Here is a 19,292-nt window from a genome sequence, read left to right on the forward strand (position 1 = left end):
GACTTAATATTTCAGATGTTCCATATCAAGACTAGAATCTTGATAAAAGACTGTAAGGAGTCTGTAAGAGCAAGCAGAGGAAACTTGTCACAGAGTGAGAAGCACCATTGGGAAGCTGCTATCACAGTGTTTGTAAAGCTAACACAGTGTTTTGTCTCGGTACCAGACTTGGCCATTCTTATAGCCATGCGTGAAAATACCAAGATAGTAGTATTTAGATTGACTGGGTTCAGAAACAGTGTTTTAATACAGACATGATTATTAAAGTAATGTATACATTTTTAATTGGGTGTTTAGTTTCTTTTATATATATGATACTTACATAGTCCCTTGATATTACATGGCTGTACTTTTAACGAAAGGATAAGTGAATTACTGTTGGTTATATAACAGAACTAGAAGTGTAAGATAAATGAGACACTTTCTACCCCATTAGGGAGCTTGTGACCTAGTGAGGAATTTAGAAGGAATTATATAGAACGTTCATGTATGTCTGGGAGATATATTCATGGCCCCATAGATCTTAATCATCTATGGACATGAATTTGAAAAAAATGAATGAGGTATGTCTAAGCCAAGTGCTGTTAAAACTAGAAAAGGGAGAAATTTTTCATGAATGAAAACTTTTTTAAAAAGGTGACATTTGGTCTTCATTTAGAAAGATGAATGAGATAGGGAATGGCCGTTTTAGAACTTCGTGGAGAAAAGGCATAGAGGCAGAAGCTATGCTGTATGTTCTGAGTAAGGCAAGTCCATATGGATATGTGGCAGAGAATAAAGTGATAGTGAGGGTGAGGATATGAAAATATGAAAAATAAATAAGAATAATAGATTTTCCTAAAAAATGAAATATAGCTAGAAAAAACTTAGAATCATATTGTGAGAACCATGAATGATATGCTGAGATCTTAGAATATTATTCAGTGGGAGACAAAATATACTTTGTTCGAGAAAAGTATTTTTGTGTTTGTTTAATGCGAAAGAGTCACATAAATTCATCTACCTTTTGAAAAGTAGTATTTTTGTATTATTATAGAAAATAAATGGAGCATGAAGCTAAATTAGAGATGGGGAGACTGGTTAAAAGCAGCTAATAAAGTCCAAAGCAAGGATACATTCGATAAGAATGGTAGGAGGAGACAATTTATCAGGCCTTTTCAAAGACAAACCAAATGACTTAGTGATTAGTGGTGGGGAAATGGATGGGCAGAGGGGCACTGAGGGCTAAAGACAATGGCAAGGTTTTAGCTTGGTTGGTTATATAAATATACTGTTATTGGGGAAAGATCAGATCTGGGGGCTCAGAAAATGAGTTTGGTTTTGCATATTTTTAATTTTAGAAGTATAAGCAAACAGTTTAAAATTCTTATCTAGAAATCCAGATTGAAGTTGATATTGGAGATACATAAGGATTAAGTTTACAGAAGTAGATTTTAATTGCCCAAAAAAGAGCTTGAAGAATAGAAACATAAAACTTCTCATAATGTAATATGGAGCACATTAACATTTGAAGAGTGGATGGAAGAAAGGGCATTTGAAAAAAACCTGTTATCAAAACTAAAAAAGAAGCAAGTTTTAACATAGAATTTCAATGGCCAAAAAAATGATAACCAAGATTGATGATTTTTGTTAACTTCAGGGATGACATTCTAAAGAGTGGGAGGCCAGAATCATTAAATAAACATTTTCTTATGTCCTCCTAACTACTGGGTAATGTAAAACATGTAGAGAAGTAATTGGGTAGTGCAGAAGTAGAAGTAAGTGTTAACCAATTTTTATAACATATTCAAGAGCATATTATGTACTTAGCACTGTTTTAAGCCCTTAACTGGATCCTTATTTAATACTCAAAACTGTTGCAGTGGTTTTCCTTTCTGCAGATAAGGAAACTGAGTATAATAAAGTAACTTTCCCAATATGACACAAAACTGATTAGTAGGGTTGCCAGTTAAAATAATAAACATACATTGATCAAAGCTTCTACCAAGAAGTGCTAATGAATAGACTAACAACATAGCATAGCAATGCTAATTAAGAAAAAACTTTGGTTCAATTCCCAGTCAGGGCACATGACTAGGTTCACGTCAGGTCCCCAGTTGGGGGCACGAGTGAGAGGCAAACACACAGTGATGTTTCTCTCCCTCTCTTTCTCCTTTCCCCTCTCTCTAAAAATAAATAAATAAGTAAACAAATAAATAATTTTTTTATTAAAAAAGAAAAAACTTTGGGGGAGCAGGTGAAGTTAAAAATTTAATGTGAGCTTGTCATGAGAAATATTGGATATAAGTTTTGTTAGTTTGCTATGGCAAGTAATTCTTGAGGTTAAGCTACTTGTTTTAGAAACATCTATACCCATTATCATCTATTTTAGCACATATCTTACTTTTTTCTGTATTATAGAGGTTCATTCATTCATTCAGCAAATATATTTTGAATTTGAGATAACATCAGTGAACAAAAGAAACAAAAACCCCTGTGTACAGGGAGCTTACATTCTATTCTAGTGGAAACCAGGGCAAGGGTGTGGGTGGGGGGTGGACAGACAGTAAACAATAAGACACTTAAGTAAATTCAATAGGGAGTCAGGAGTAGCCTCATTAAATGGTGAGGTTTCAGCAAAGACTTGAAAAGGTAATTGAGGTGCCAGTGGATAGCTAGGGGAAAATATCTCCACACAAGTGGACAATCTGGTATATTTGAGGAACAGCAGGAAGCCAGAGTGGAGATGAGTGAGCATTGTAGGAGAGGAGAGATCACAGAGGTAATAGCTTTGGGCAGAGGGTACTGATCATGTAGAGCTGTATAGAATATTACAAGTCTTTTACTTTAAGAGAAATAGGAATCGGGGAGTTAAACAGTAAGCAGGTGGTAGACATCAATTAAGATAATTTGAAGTTTATTTACGATTGGATTATTTACAAAGATACGGGTGAAGAGAAATCATGGGAAGTAGTGTAGAAACTGGAGGCTAACAATCCTCTCTTCAAAGGGATAAGGGGAGGAGGAAGGAACTGGAACCTTAAAAGAGAATGACTTAAGGATTGGCCGACTTTAGAGGCGACCTTTGGTCAGAAGGAGGCTGCCTCTCAGGGGGGCAGCAAGGAGTGTAAATACGATGACCTGTCTTTTCTCTTTCCAGTCTTCTGCCAGGACTCACCACTGGTCGAACAATCAACTGCTAGATGATGTAGGAACGAATTGATATAGTCCATATGGGTCAGCATCCAGAGGGACACCTCTGATCGAATGTCCTTTGTTGTAACTAGTCTTCCACCTTTCCTCAAATTCCAAAATCCTCCAGAATTCAGTTAGTCATTACCAAAATTGGCTATATTCTGCAATCTCTTCTCTGAAATTTCTTTTAATTCCTTTCTACTCAAAACTTAACTCTTTCCTAAGGAAGCAGAGTACTTTCCATACACCTCAAGCCTCCTCATTGCTACTTGTAGACATTGTATCATCTAATGTAATTTAAGAAGTCATCCCAAATTTAAATAGTTTAAAGCCAGAATAGTTTTTTATTATTTCTCAGTTTCTCTGGGTCAAGAATTTGGGAATAACTTGGGTGTGGATCTCTTAGATTAGATTTTTTTTTCCTGGAAATAATATACCTTTTTCAATGGACTGTATTTTCTAGAAATACTGTTGTACTTTTAATCTAATGTTAAATAATAACTTTTTTCAGTCAAAGTCTTCATTTGATTATTACTGAGCATAATATTCTCCAGTTCTTTCTTGAGAACTGGATCTTTCTACCTTTTTCAGGCAACTAGACATGTTTGGTTTTTTTTTTTTTTTCCTGGCAGCAGAAGGTGGATTGCAGAGCAGTGATGGTATACTAACTATACCTTTAATTACAAATCCTTTGTATATTTTTTAAGTGAGATTCTCTTCACATTTTTTGCAATAAGTTGACTTTCATCTCCTCTTTCCCAGTGTTATGAGTTTGCTTTTTAGGTGTTTGGTTGGAATATCACAAGTTGGGAATATGTTAGTTAAATGTCATTTCGAATTGTCAGATATTCTGGTATTTCATTTTTGGAGATTAACTATAGCCTGTTGAAAGCTTAGTTTGTTTCTTTTTTTTTTTTTTTTTCCTTTCTTTAAACCTTCCCCTAATCACATGGCTTGCTTCCTCATTTAAAGTCTCTGCTCAGATATCACATACCCAAAGAAGACCTCTGTATTAACTAGGACAGAACTATTTAACTAGTGTACCATGGCTGCTTTCTGGATGTTCCTGAGATACTGTTTCTGGCATCACCTGGGTTTTACCTCAACACAGTCATCATATTCTGTTTATTCCAGGTTGACATACAAATTTTGCCATACTCTAAAAAGTTTAGAAAGCATTAAATTAATATAAAGATTTAGATGTGAAATGGTTCAGACTCAACGTAACGGTGAGAGAGGGATAATTTCTCTTTCAATCTGGAGGTAGGTGATTAGAGCTGATACGGGAGCTCTGTACCAGAAAATCTTCCGGGAACCCAGAATCCTGTTTTGTTGGTGCGCCCTGTGCTACTGTTGTTTACATGGCCCTAGCTGGCTTGCCGTCATGACCAGGGGAAAGATGAAGGGGCATGGAAAGTGTGGTAGAAAGAGCGTGCCCCCCTCCATTTGAACATATGACTGAGAATTTGCACACATCATTACTGCCCACATTCAGTTTGCCAAAACTTAGTCTTGTAGCTATCCTAGTGGCTGGGTGGAGTTCTGAGAATTGCAATCTTTGATTTGAACAGGTGAATACCCAGCTAAAAATTCAGTGCTATGTTATTACAAGAAGCAAAGAGAGAATGGATGGAGAGGAAGAACTCTGTCTTATTGGTCAGCACTTTTCCTAAACACTCTGAATGAATAGCACAAAACATCTCTCTAACCCTTTACAGTAAGATCTAGGTGTTTCTCTTTAGTTGTAAGAAGAAAATTAAATTACTTATAGTAGCCCTTGCATTTAGAAGTAGTCATGTCTCAGTAAACCATAAAGCCTTAGATAAAACTCAAGCCACTGTTTGAAGTCATCTTGGAAATAGAAGTGATTCAGAGTCCCTAGGACCTGGCTAAGCTTTTAGGGCTCCATGACTCCTGGGCATCTGTAAGTGAAATTGTTTACATAGCTTGGTGGTTAAGAGCATGACCTCTGGAACTAGACTACCTGGATTGAAATTCAAGCTGTGCCATGTGCTAGGGTTGCAGCTCAGGCAAGCAATTTACTTAACCTCCCTGTGCTCAGTTTCCCTATCTGAAACATGAGAATAATGATATACTTACTTCATTGAATTGCTGTGGTTACTAGTTAATACATTTAAAGCACTTACAATAGTGTAACAATATTAAACACTGTGTAAATAGTGGGATTACTATTATTTCTATTCCTGGGAGACTATCGATATCTTCTATCTGATTATTAGCGCGATCAATTATAAATCTTAATTTAATACCTGAAAGAAACCATTTTCAAAAGCTTATGATCTCCATGAAATTTAAAGTTTCTCTGTTTTAATCTAAAGTCATCTGATCTTTCATAGCACAAAAGTTTACTTTGTGGAATTTACCTCAGTATTTTCTTTTAGAGATTTTTGTTTTCAAGGTTTTCGTTCTTTTTAACCAATAGAAAAACTGTATTTATCACAATTTTATTTTAATTGTCACAGTTTGATAAAATTTAAGCCCCTATTTCCCAGCTTTAATTTAAAATACAGATTGGTTTGTTTTCCTTTTCAAAAACTGTAATTAACAGTTTTGCACACAGGTTTTAAACATCAGCATATGTAACTCTCTCTGTCAGCTGGACAGCTGATATGCGTGATTGGGCACTGAATGCTGTATTTTGTTGTTGCTACTTGAACCATAAATGCAATTGAGCCAAACTGAATCACAGTTGAAAATATTACAGCCTCTTAATACAATGAAAAAAGAAAGGCCTATATAGCCATTTGTTTTTTTAATGTGAACAGTGGCTGAAAAAGAATTGATGCTTCTTTTGAATTGAATTGGTGTTTCAGGATTCTTTGGATGTAATCCCAGCAGTGGGATCACTGGATCAAAAGGCAGTTCCATTTTTAGCTTTTTGAGGAAATTCCATACTGTTTTCCACAGTGGCTGCACCTCAATGTTCATAGCAGTGTTGTTTACAATAGCCAAGTGCTGGAAACAGCCTAAGTGGATCAAAAACTCTGGTACATTTACACGATGGAATACTACACAGCAGAAAGAAAGAAGGAACTCCTACCCTTCATGACAGCATGGATGGAACTGGAGAATATTATGCTAAGTGAAAGAAGCCAGGCAGCACAAGACAAATACCATATGATCTCACCTAAAAGTGGAAGCTAATGAACAAAACAAATGAGCAAAATAGAACCAGAGACATGAAAATAAGGAACAAACTGACAGTGACTAGAGGGGAGGTGGGAGAGGGTAATAGGGGAAAGAAGGGGAAGGATCTAGTCAAGAACAAGTATAAAGAACCCATAGACATGGACAACAGGGTGGGGATAGACTGGAGGGGGGAGGCAGGGCAGGGGAGAGCAATGGGGGAAAAATTGAGACAACTGTAATTGAACAACAATAAAAAAAAATAAAAAGAATTAATGCTTCAGCATTGTTAGGAGTAATTAATATTGTTCTACACAAAACTGCCAAATGTCATTTTTGATAAATCATTTTTCTAGGAAGTCAGGTCAGCAATAAATGTCCAGTATCTCATTACTTATCTGCTATACACTGAACATGAAAAGTATTTCTATTTTAAATTACAGTTCCTAAATCTTAGAGAAATAATTTTGGTGAATTGGTTGGTTTCAAATTGTTGGAGCTTAAACACAAACAGCTGTTATTGAGTAAATACCATTCTTATAACATTAATATGCTTTCAATTAACAAACTGGAACAAACTGTTAAACATTACCACTTCCATGTTGAACTACTGTTTGACTCTCTCAATGACTGATTTGCTTTCTCAATAGATTATTTACTTTAACTGAAAGAAGAAGAATTTACTTAAATAGTCCATATTTTTCCCATCTGCAGAATGTACCCAAGAAAAGTGGGGATTTCCAATGTGCCACTATTTAAAGGAAGAGAAATGGTGTTGTGGTCGTAATGCCAGAATGTCAGCATGTTTGGTATGATTGTAGTTTTTTCTGGACAAGAACTTCATACAGATGTTGCAGAATGTGTTATTTTTGGCTAATACTGTGCATTAAGTGCCAAACTTTGCAGAGTGTCATCATTGACGTTTTTATGCATTGCAAATTATGAAAAACAGGACTTTCCCTTCCAATATTATCCACTCTCCATGCAGTGTGGTAACAATTTATAGTTATACTGTAATTCTCCATTATAGTACTTACATATAATTACTTCAATTGACGTATAAAATGTACAAACTACCAAGTCTTAAACAGAGAACTAGTTCAGTGCTTTATCCACAGCTCTGTGGTATGTTTGTCGCAGATCATTTGGTCTCCTGATTTTTATAGAATGGGAAAAATATTATTAAGCTACCTGGATTATGAAGTAATATTTAGTTAAATAAAACCTTTATTGTCCCTCATTGGTCTAGTGTCCTCAACGAACAGTTGATCCCATGATCTTCTCTGTTTTGAGAGCTATATTGGTTTACAAAAGAACAAATGCAAGTAAAACGGTGTATTTTTTTGTCATCAGAAATTTAAAATATGGTTAATTAAATAAATGTGTTTAATATTCAACACCAAAGTAAATATTATAGGGCCATTATGTCTATGCTAGTAACATGGAAATATAAAAAATAGTGTACCAGTGTTCTAGGTCATATATCCTAGAATTACCTTAGAAATCTATGTATGCTCAAATAATTTATTTTTTAAGTCCTCTTAAAATACTTTTCTGTGAATTTGTCTTGTTCATTCATTATATCTGTAAATGATACTTGTTCAAGGTCTTGTTAGAATGGCAGGTCATTCTTGGAATGACTCAGTTTCCAGAATGCTGGCAACCAGGCTTATTATACCTTATAATCTCAGCAAGAAATTGAACTAGTCTTTCAGTATAGGAAGTCTGACTCTCTTAAAGATATCACCATCAAGGATTTAACAATAAAACAGGACCTTTGGGGTGAGGCCCACAATTAATATTCCTCATTCATAAGCACAATGCTTCTAATCAGGTTTGTGATACCCCCATTTTAATTTTCAACAGACAGCTAAGAATCACTAGGTGTCTAAGAAGGTCTAACATGAAGGAATAAAGATCCAATAAACAAATAGAAAACAAAAAACTTGGAGGTAATGAGCACTATCCAAAAGAAATAACTATTAGTGTCCCAAAGAGAGATAAAAGAATATACTGTATGCGCACAAAAAAAGAATGTTTGCTATAAACATAAATATTCAAAAAACCAAAAAGAAGAGTTTTTGAAAAATAAATTCCAGAATATAGAATTGGTAGACCATGCTGCATCCCATGGAGTCCCTGTCCTTAGGTTCATTCCAGGTCCTGCCCACCTTGACTTCTTATTTTGATGTTAGAGCGATCTTGGAAAGTGTGAGAAACATTTCTTTTTGTGCATCTTGTTTTACTGCCTTTTGCTGTACAATTTATCTATCTCACTAATATTCAATGCTTAAGGTGTAAAAAAAAAAAAAAAAAGATTTCTTTGCAGGGTTGCTTTCAGATAAATTGTTAAGGGTACCAAACAGAAATAAAATTTTAATTAGATTAATGCAATCCTATCAGCATACTGCAAGCCTAACAAAACTGCAAAATATTTTAGGTTAGTATGCCCTGAATTCTTGATATATTTTCTTCATTATCTTTATTTATTGGTCAAGAAAAAATTAATGTTTATAAGAAACCTTTTAGCACTTATGTGATTATCTTTTATGTAATCAGAGTTCATCATTTGTATTTCTAAAGTAAACTCATCAACAACATATACCAAAAGTAGTCTTGTGTGCCATATTTTTATTGACATCAAATAGCTTATTATTAAAAACTCTCTTGTATCTTTATTCAACTCAGCCTTTCAGCAAAAGCTGTAGAAAAATCTAATGTGAAATTAGCACAGAAGTACTGTAAATGAAAACTCATTGTTTTCTTCAATACTAAACCTGTTCTGGGCCTATTTCTCTTTAATATAGAAATTATATAATAACTATCTCCTTTATTCATAAAACTTTGGCACTAGATGTTCAGTGAATATATTTTTCAAGTCAGTAGGAAAATTACATATTTTCTAAAATAGATTCTATGACGCAAGTTTTTTTACAATGAACTCATCTCCTGCAGAATCTACATGATATGAAGCATGAGAAGTAAATCAAAGAGCAAGTTTTATGTCCCTGCTCAACTGCCAACTGTGTTACTTTACTTCGTCAATGACCTGTGCATCTGCAAAAATTGCACTTAAAAAGATATTTTGTAAATTATCTTTCAGTTTTAAAAGTATATGATTCAGCTGCATCTAAAAAGTATTATTTATGAAAACAGAGACCTGAAGCAAATATGGGTATTTTAAATTTGAATAGAAAGTATATGTTTTGGGCACTTTTCTCTATATTTATAATTCAAAAGCAAAATATCAGCTAACATATTTTAATCTAATTTAGTCATAAAACTATGTGAGTGTGGAAAAGTATGTCTCTAAAAAATGCAAGTTTCAGAAGGCTCTGTGCCATATTTAAATCTTTCATATACATCTTTTATATATTTCAGATTAAGAAAATACAAATGTAAAATCAGCTACATGTAACTTTCTCTTCTGACACTTGATTATATATGAGTTTGAGTTGAATTTGCAGACCATGCAGATTAAACACATACATACTTTCTAAACTAAACTTTCACTTATAATCTGTGCCTTTTTATTTAGTGAAAGATATATGTGTATTAAAAATTAGAATAAAACAGGTTAAAATTAGTATATAAATGTCTGTGTATATGCATAATAATAGCTTTGGATTTATCTGATTGTTTTAGCTACCCTAAAAATGGGCCAAGATTATGTCATTTCATTTCTTTCTTGTTTTCTAATGCCTTCTAAAATACAAGGAGTGTATATAATTGGGGATGTATTTGTGTACATTACACATATACATTATAAGTTAGCCCTAAATTATATGTTTACCAGTTAGCATTTCTTAATGATGTTAACACTTTTAAGTGTATAAACATACATGTTATCACTTAATTAATCTTTTTAAATGTCACTTTTACAAGCCCTTATGCAGTATGTTTATAAGTCTTATATGATAAGACTAAATATATCAGCAGTCTTTGTCTTTTTTTTCCTCCTAAAGGCGCTGGAGCGGGTAGCAGTTGGCCAAGGGGTAAGTTAAGTACTTGTCTGATTCAGCTGATGAACATGATAATTTTCTCTCAAATACTCATATTTGACCTGCTGATGAACTTAAAAACTGATGGACTTTAATAAATATCCCCTCTTTTTGTCACCTCTTCAAATTAAGTTTATACTTTTACTACCAGTTTACTTTAAAACATAAGTAAACTTTCAGAAAGAGGAAATTGAACTTTTAGGAAAACTTCCATATTATATTCTTGTACTAATGTCTCATTTCTTCATATTGAACTAAACAGTCTATAAATAGTTCTACAGAATTCTGTTACTGGCTCTCAACCTTTTAATGGGCTTGGTTTAAGCAAGATAACCATGGTATAGTATTCAGTTTATTTTTAACTATAATCCAAAGCACATATTTAATTTGTTGTAACATTTTTTTTATTGACTTGATTAGTCATTAGTTGCAACAGCTAAATATGTTTATACATAGAAACATGAGTTAAATGTATCCCCAAAATATCCACCTTAAGATTCATGAAGCATACTAAGAACTTTTAAAGTTATTTTTAAGAGTTCTTTTTAAACTTTTCACAAGATTTTTCTTGTTGACTTAAATTTTAGAAACCTTTCTTTTGCTTTTCTTCAAGTGTCATTAATATGTCACTTGAATTTTTTTAAATAATAATTTTAAAATAATAGCAACAAGTACCATTTACTAAGTGCTTACTCTGGACCAAGCACAATACTAAGAACTTTGTTTCTAAATATCACTATCTGCAAATTGATAAAAACTGATTTTTTAAAAATACATTTTGTTTGGGCTTGGGCATTAGTCTCAAACTACTGGTTTTCATTTTGTCTTTATGAGTAAATCTTTTAGCAATCTTGGATAAGTGTCATAATTTCTCTGTGGCTTAGTTTTTTAACTGTAAAATAGGAATAACAATAATACCTCCCTCATAGAATTGTGAGAATTAAATGAATGAAGAGTGTAAAATGCTTAATACAACACCTAGCACATGGTAAATGCTCAACAAATGTCAACTGTTGTCAACTATTGTGATGATTATGAAGCTTATAGTTAAGTCTAACACAAAGGTTACCAAAATACTATTCAAAGTTTTCTTCATCAGTAGTACTATGATATAGATACTATCATTATTCTTGGATACAGACAAGGAAACTGTTAAGTGGCGAACACTGAGATTTGAATCTCAGACTCTGGAGCCCAAGCCTTTAGCTCCTACACTGCACGTCAACTTAGTGGTTCCCTAGGAGCCTGAAAGAGGAAAGTGCCTTTCATAATAGTGCCCCAATGCATTTGTGTGGTGTTTTTCAATTTCCCAAGTGCTTGCTCATGTTTACCATCAATCTTACGAGTTGGTTTTTATACCAAACGTACATAACATGATGCAAGGCAGAATTTTAATAATGCATTCCGGCTCTCTTAATTAATTGCGGTCTTGACTTCCAGTTTAGTGCCCTTTCCACAAGACCTGTAAAATGCATTTCTAACGTGTGTGCGTATCCATATATATGTATATATACAGTATTCCCTCAATAATCACAGGTATTATGTTCTAGACGCCCCTCCCCGCGAAGTAGGAAGCTTACATTTATTCTACACTCTTAAACCTATGTAACTTTAACAACATACGTATACAGTACCGCAAAATCCCGCGATACAGTGAAAAATCCGCGATAAATAATTAAATATAATATTCTAAAAAATCCCGCGATACAGTGAACCGCGAGATAGAGAGGGACTACTGTACATATGTATATATGTGTGTGTATACATATATATGTTAATGGTATATTCTTTCTGCTCCCTCCCATTTTTACATGCATTCAAATGTTATGTTGATTTATCACTTGCGAAGGAAAGAAAGTAAACTCTGAGCCACATCTCATTTATTCTTAGAATACTCAGGCACAGGTTACTCAAATGTTGACTCCCTTCCCACTTACCACCATCTGTATTTACCAGGATAGATAGTCCTAGTTGTTCCAGGAATGCACATTTAAAGGCGCTTCATTACTCTCTTCCCTTCCCCTTAGGAAACAGCTGTAAAGGTCTTATTTACTCATGGTAACTTGGGAATGATTATTTATCCTATCTGTTTATAATTTCCTATGTGTTACATTTCTCTGTGTTCCCTTAAAATGCATTTCTTGAGTTTTGGGGTGTGTGTGTGTGTGTGTGTGTGTGTGTGTGTGTGGTTTTTCTACAATTGGTTTTAATAACAATATAAATATACATTTATTTCTAAGTTATCTTGATACAACTTCATGTAATTTTCAAAAGCATGGGAAAGAGAACATGAACTATTTTAGGAGTTTTATATAAAGTCAAATAAATTAAAGTCCCCATCTCTTATAGCTAATCAAATAAAAATTTTAAAGCTTTGTAAGCCACTTACAATACTAATAATATACTAATATTTCACTTCCTGTAATAATATATTCCCCAAATGCCTTGAATTTTAATAGAACAATATAAGGGTAGGTGTTAATATATGAAAACGAGTTCAGCTTCTTTTCTGAAAGAACTGAAAGGATTTGGAGGGAAGTGAGGGACAGATGATAAAGTAGAGATTTGGGGTATTGCAGAAATGAATTACTCAAAATGAACAAAATGCCAAGTGGAAATATACCCAGAGATGGGAAATTTTGAATTAAATGTTTTGGAGCATGAATGTTTGGAATATGAAATGTTCCAAGAAAGGAAAGTTGAAAATTCAGAGACTGTTGTCTTAAGTCAATGAGTTGTATTTGGAAAAATATTTTATATAAGAAATGTGCCTTTTAAAGCTTATAAACTTTAGTGTGGGCATGCAAGTATGTGTGTATGTCTGCTTTCAGTGAGTTATTTTAGGAGTTGAGTTGGGGACTGTGGTATTCCTAACACCATTTTCTATGAGAATCACCCTCCTCCTTATTCCCACCATCCAGAAAAAATACATATGTCCATTCGAAATGCTCTGTCAGGATGCTCCAAAACAGACGTTCTTCAGTGACCTAAGAAGGTAGTGCCATCAGCTGGAGACCTAAGAAAGAACGGTTGACCCTCAACTCCCAATTTGTGTCCCACTGTGTAGAACCTTGATATTAGATGGGGAAGAGGGAAAATAGAGGGAGTTTTTTTGGTGTTTTTTCTTTTTTCTTTTTTTTTTGCCTGAGCACACAGATTTATTTTGTGTTAAACTCCATCTGAATCTAAACATTCTAGTTGAAAACAGATTAAAATAACAATTTTGGGCTTTGAAGGAGAATAAGAGTTACAAAAGGATAACTCAGTGAATATATACATTTCACTAAATTCTTATCTTTAAAACTTTACCAGTCATTCGACAGTTTTTAGAGTTTACCTTATTTGGCTTCTCAAAAGCATTTAATATTGTTGACCTCCTTCCATTCTTGTTCATTTTTCCTTTTTTTTCCAATAATAACTTTGCATGGAAGGAGGTCATTATTGCTGATATTTTGAGTTTGATTTCCTGTACTCAGTATTAACAGGTCTTTGGGAATGTGGATGGAGTTTGAGGAATTTCATAGTTCCTTAGTTTAAAAGTACCTCTTCCACTGCTACAGTAAAGTATTCTTTCTCTATGTTCAGTAGACCTTTGAACAACATAGGTTTGAATTGTAAGGATCCACTTATATGTGATTTTTTTAAAGAAATACCTCTTCTGTTTTCTAGCCATGGCTAGGAGTACATGAATGTGGAGGGATAACTGTGCATTGATTTATACCATTTTATATGGAGCACTTAAGCTTCCACAGATTTTGGTATCCACAGTGGGTCTTGGGATCAATCACCCTCAGATTACTGAGCGATAATTTAAGTTTATGCAGATTTTCAACTCTGCAGGGATCATTGCCCCTAACATCAGCATTGTTCAAGGGTCAACTGTATGATACTGTTTTTACCTTCTGTTTCTGTGAAACTATTATGCTTCATTGGGGCCCTTGTCTTCATCTATTGCTTCTTTCCTTTGGGGAAATCTTTGCAGCTTCATAGACACCTCCCACTTCTTTTTTCCCAACAAATGAAGTCATGCCAAGACTTCAGTCTCTGACCCTAGGTCAATTCCAAGACTTCTTTTCAACTCTACAGTAGCTAATGCTATGATCTGTTAGGCCTCAGACATATTTTTAGTGTGTCTTTGCTTAGGGTAGTGCCTTCTCTTTCTAGGAGTGAATCCTCGTTAATGTTATCTCTATTTCACCACCATTAGGACAAACCCACATTCTCTTCTCTTTTGCAAATATCTTACCCAACAGCTCTCTTATACAGAGCTCACTTGGCTGGTTTTGAGTTTATTTTTACATTTTTAACTGATAAGCACTTCATTTGGGATGTTAGCTCATTTTTCTTTAGTAACATTTTAACTTGGAATGGAAAAATTATCAAGTTATCTCTAAGGTTTCACAACAAAGTCAGGTTTCTAATATTCACTTTGGGTTCCTACTCTTGTAGATTTGATCTGTTATTTATTTGTTTCTCGTGTTTCTTATATATGTCTACATTTTTTTCAGCTGCCTACTGAATCACTCTTCTATCGTGCTGTCCTTCAGGATATTATTAAAGATTGTTATGGCATCACAAAATGGTATGAGAATTTTATTTTAATAAGAATAACTTTGCTGTAAAGTTCGCAAAGTGGCTTTTAGTCTTCAGGTGATGCAGTCACTGTGTCTTAGGTTATTCATTATTAAAGTGGAGGTTCTAATGATTCCTTTCTGTCATGAAAGGTAGTTGTAATGATAAAGTAATATATGTTAAATGTACTTTAGAATTTTAGAAGTTTTGAAATGTTATATATAAGTAAATCATTTGAGCAGGAGTTATACTTAAAATGTTTCACAACTAGTACTGCATAACCACTTAACTAATTAGAACATATTGATCATAAACATCTTTTCGTCATCAAGGTCTCTTCTGATTGAATAGTAGCCCTACACATGTTTTTGTTGTTGTTATTTATGTTTTCCCCAAGTAATGCCTTGCTTATACAGAGAAACAAGGGGCAGGAGAATTTTTCCATAATGTTGGCTCAATCACTGTTGTACACAGGAATACATTTGCAATCCTGGCAAGTTTTATGAAGGTCTTCTTTCTAATTACAGTTTTAGGATTTTTATAGCCCTCTGGTTGTAATAAAATTATTTTTCAAATTACAAAAATAGAAGCTACTTTGGATTAGCTATTATTTCTGTATATAAGAAAATCAATCTTTTACCGAATTTATGACACACAAATATCTTAAGCACATACTGTTGGTTTCTACTGTCATTCTATGTAGAAAACTCCCCAATCTGTATCCCAATCTCTGTTCTCTTTTCCACATACTCGCCAGTCTTTAAAATGTATGTAAGTTAATTTCTTATGTTTTCCTGAAAACTAGTTTCTTCTCCTGAGCTCACCCAAGATGCAAACAAACCTTGTTGGAAAAAAAAAGTCACAAACACTTGCAAATCATGTCCACTCAAATATGATTATCTGCCTTTTAAGACCTCAAATCTGTTCATAAATCTGTCTATTAATGACCACTTAAAATCATCTATATTCTTTTCTAAACCTTTATTCTCGCTTAAAAATTCAAATCTCTGGGGGAAGGGGTGGGTTGAGTTGGGAGAGAGTATAAGGGGGATAAATGGTAATGGAAAAAAATACAATAGAAAAACTGTTTTAAAAAACAAAAAACTTCAAATCTCTCCAACCTTCCACATCCCTGCCTTCCTTTACTACTCAGAAGATGGATAGCATTTGTTAAAAGACTTCTTTCATTCCAGAACTTCATTGACCTTTCACCCACATTTGGCCCTGTTAATAATTGCTTTTTACTACAAACTCTATTTCTCATTATCTTCCATTGAGCTGCATTCCTCTAAGTTCCTTTTCCTACTCTGAACACTTATCTGTTTTCTTTAAGGGCTTTTCTTTTTAATCATCCTCTAAGTGTACCTAGGCATTCTCCCTGGCTGGTTTGGCTCAGTGGATTGAGCATCGGCCTGCAAGCTAAGTGTCGCTGGTTCGATCTTCCAGTCAGGGCGCATCAGAGAAGGAAAACTCTGACTCCAAAAAACCTCCGCTGCCTTGCGGCATACCTCTTCAGGGGAAAGGCTAAGGGAGTAAACCCCGACAGAAAATCCGGAGCCGGAGTCCCTAAGGCGGTTTGACGTTGTAGTCAACACCGCAACTCCTGCGGCGCACCTGAAGCCAAGCTGTATTGACTCCGTCTTTCCCTTGGACCCTTCAGCTGCGAAGAGAGGGGGGGTCTGCTGCATGGGCAACAGCAGACCCTCCATATCACCCTGCCCAGGCTCTGTAGCTTCAGCTCCACTGGAGAGGACACTCCAGCGTCATCCCAAGATGTCAATTCAACACGGGAGGAGACAGATACCGTGTCACTCCCGAGTCGGACTGCACAGCCATTCTTGGCGGTGCAGATAGACTCTTAAGAAGCTACACCATCGTCTCTGGAGACGGACGGCTGCCGACGACGACGACCTAGGCATTCTCTAATGCTTTATACTCAACTCTCTTATCTCTTTATATTTCCTCTTTCCTTGGCAATTACCCTCACAACAAATAGCTTGAATCTTGTATTGGCCTCCACCTCTTTTGAAAAGTTCAGATCTACATTTCTCGTTTTCATCTGAACAACTGCTCTTAAGTACCTCACAAATACACCAGATTCAGCTGTGTCCAAAACCCAAAGTCAACATTCAATTCTATTTCTCTTTTTTCTGCTTTTCTGACTTCTTTTGTCATTTCTTGAAAGAGCATGACCGTTATCAACCTTTAGAAATCTTAAAACCATATTTGATTCTATTCTTTTCTCATCATCAAACCACACATTCTAATTACTTGTCAAGACTTACATGTTATTTTTTTTAAACCTAGTAGTTGTTTATTGTGTGACAGACAGACTATTAGGTTCTGGATGCATAGAATATAGTGTCCACACAGCAGTATTTCGTATTCTAGGTAGGGTGACATGTGCAAAACTAAAGAAAATGATAAAGACACCTACTTCCAATAACAGTAGGCAAGATAATTAGGACCAAACCTCCTTGTGAGAAAAAATAAAAACACTGGTGATGTGTGTGCATGCACGTATGCATATGGTGTGTGTGCACATGTGTGTATTTAAGTTTGCTTTTAATTGATTTGAGAACATCAGAGACTGATTGTAACAGAACCCCTGGGCTGCTCCGATTGAAACAGAACCCACGGGCTGTTTAGTTAGGGGCCCGATTGCCCGCCGCCAGAATTATAACTCTCAATACCAGAGTTTGGTGAAAAGAAAAAGAATTATTTATTTCCACATAGTTCTGCCTCCCCCTCCCAGACCTGGCCAGTCTTAGGAAAGTCAGAAACACCGTTTCCCTACCTCCTAGGCACAGTTCAGCTTTACCAGTAGCTGCTAATCACTCAGTTCTGATTGGGGAGGTCCTTTCTGTGCTGTGGTGCCCGCCAGCTCTCAATGCAGGACCACCTGGATTCTCAGCCTCCTTGTAAACTGCCTTCTTCCTGCAAACCGCGTGGATCTCCTCAAAACTGCATGGCGAGAGCTTCTTCCTAAAGCAGCCTAGAGACCCCTTCTCCTCCAAGCCACATGGAGGGAGCCCACGAGAGCCAGAGCCAGCCTCTTAAAGCAGCCTGGAGACCCCTGCTCCTCCAAGTCACATGGAGGGAGCCCACGAGAGCCAGGGCCAGAGCGCCAGAGAGAGCTAAAATGTCTGCAGCTGCTTATATATCCCTGACTGTGTCCTCTGATGCAGTGGGTGTTGCAAACAGTTCTGACCATTCACAGAACCTTACGCAGGCTCTGTAGGCTCCTTCTGTACCATCCCACAGTCCAATATCCCTCCCATCTTCCTGAGCCTTGGAAGTTTCAAAGTGGATCTTTGTGCAACAAAGTTTCCAGCCACTAGCCCCAGGCATGCAAGGCATCCTGAAAGCTGCTTCCTTTTCCCTATCTCCCAGCCCAAACTCTGGGGTTTGTTTTTGGACTCCCCTGTTTCTGTAACATGATCACAGAAGTTTAAAATTACTGGGCAGAAATCTAGGAGAAAATGGAAACCAAGAGAAATAAGCTCTGCTTTTAGGGCTGCATTTTCCCCAGAGGCCTCTCCCAATTCTTAAATAAGCAGCTGTTTGCCAGTCAGCAGAGTGGGCATAGAAGGTCATCACAGCTTTCAACAGAATAACAGTTCTAGTGAGACAAAAGGCGAGGGTTCATGGCCTGCCTGAAATGAGGACCTTGCAGGCCACGCAAACCATTCATATTTAAGTTAGGTCTCTGGTGATTCACACTGTACGAGTGAGTGAGGGTGAACTAGAAATAAAACAGTCCTAAAATGGAGTAATGCCCCACTTGGAATCATCTCAAACTGTGATTATTTTATTTTATTTTATTTCTCCTTTTTTATTTTTCAGTTACAGTTAACATTCAATATCATTTTATATTTATTTTAGGTATACAGCATAGTGGTTAGATATTTATATAATTTACAAAGCGATCCTCCGATAACTCAAGTACCCACCTGGCACCATACATAGTTATTATAGTATTACTGACCATATCCCCTATGCTGGGCTTTATATACCCATGACTGTTTTTTAACTATCAATTTGTTACTTTTAATTTCTTCACCATTTTCACCCAGCCCCCTAACTCCTCTCTGATCTGGAAGTCATCAGTTTGGTCTCTGTATCTATGTGTCTGTTTCTGTTTTGTTTGTTTTGTTATTTAGATTCCACATACTATATACTTAAATATATAGCATCTAATATTTATGTTAAAACTCAGTCATTTATAGAAAATTTTTTATTTTATAACTAGCTCTTATCTGGAAACTTTCTATGGCAAATAAAATGCCAAAGAAGGAATTCCTTGGGGTAAAAATCTCTTAAAACACCTGTAAAGAGGGCAGAGAAAATATGTGTACACTTTACTCACTTTATTATTCTCCTTCATAACGAGTACTA

General features: G+C 35.4%; 1 protein-coding gene across 3 annotated transcripts in view; it reads left to right on the top strand.

Annotated features, from left to right (window-relative positions):
- Positions 1-19,292, top strand: part of METTL25 (methyltransferase like 25) — a 92,625-nt gene that overhangs the window by 49,230 nt on the left and 24,103 nt on the right. For all 3 annotated transcript variants that reach the window (XM_090273672.1, XM_090273673.1, XM_090273674.1), the window contains 3 exons: positions 7,036-7,130; positions 10,287-10,316; positions 14,831-14,904. In XM_090273672.1, coding sequence (XP_090129798.1) covers positions 7,036-7,130; positions 10,287-10,316; positions 14,831-14,904 — 199 coding nt within the window. The remainder of the gene's footprint in view (positions 1-7,035; positions 7,131-10,286; positions 10,317-14,830; positions 14,905-19,292) is intronic.

The sequence above is a fragment of the Furipterus horrens genome, unplaced genomic scaffold (assembly GCF_987537825.1).
Source record: "Furipterus horrens unplaced genomic scaffold, mFurHor1.1.pri manual_scaffold_4, whole genome shotgun sequence".
Lineage (NCBI taxonomy): Eukaryota > Metazoa > Chordata > Mammalia > Chiroptera > Furipteridae > Furipterus > Furipterus horrens.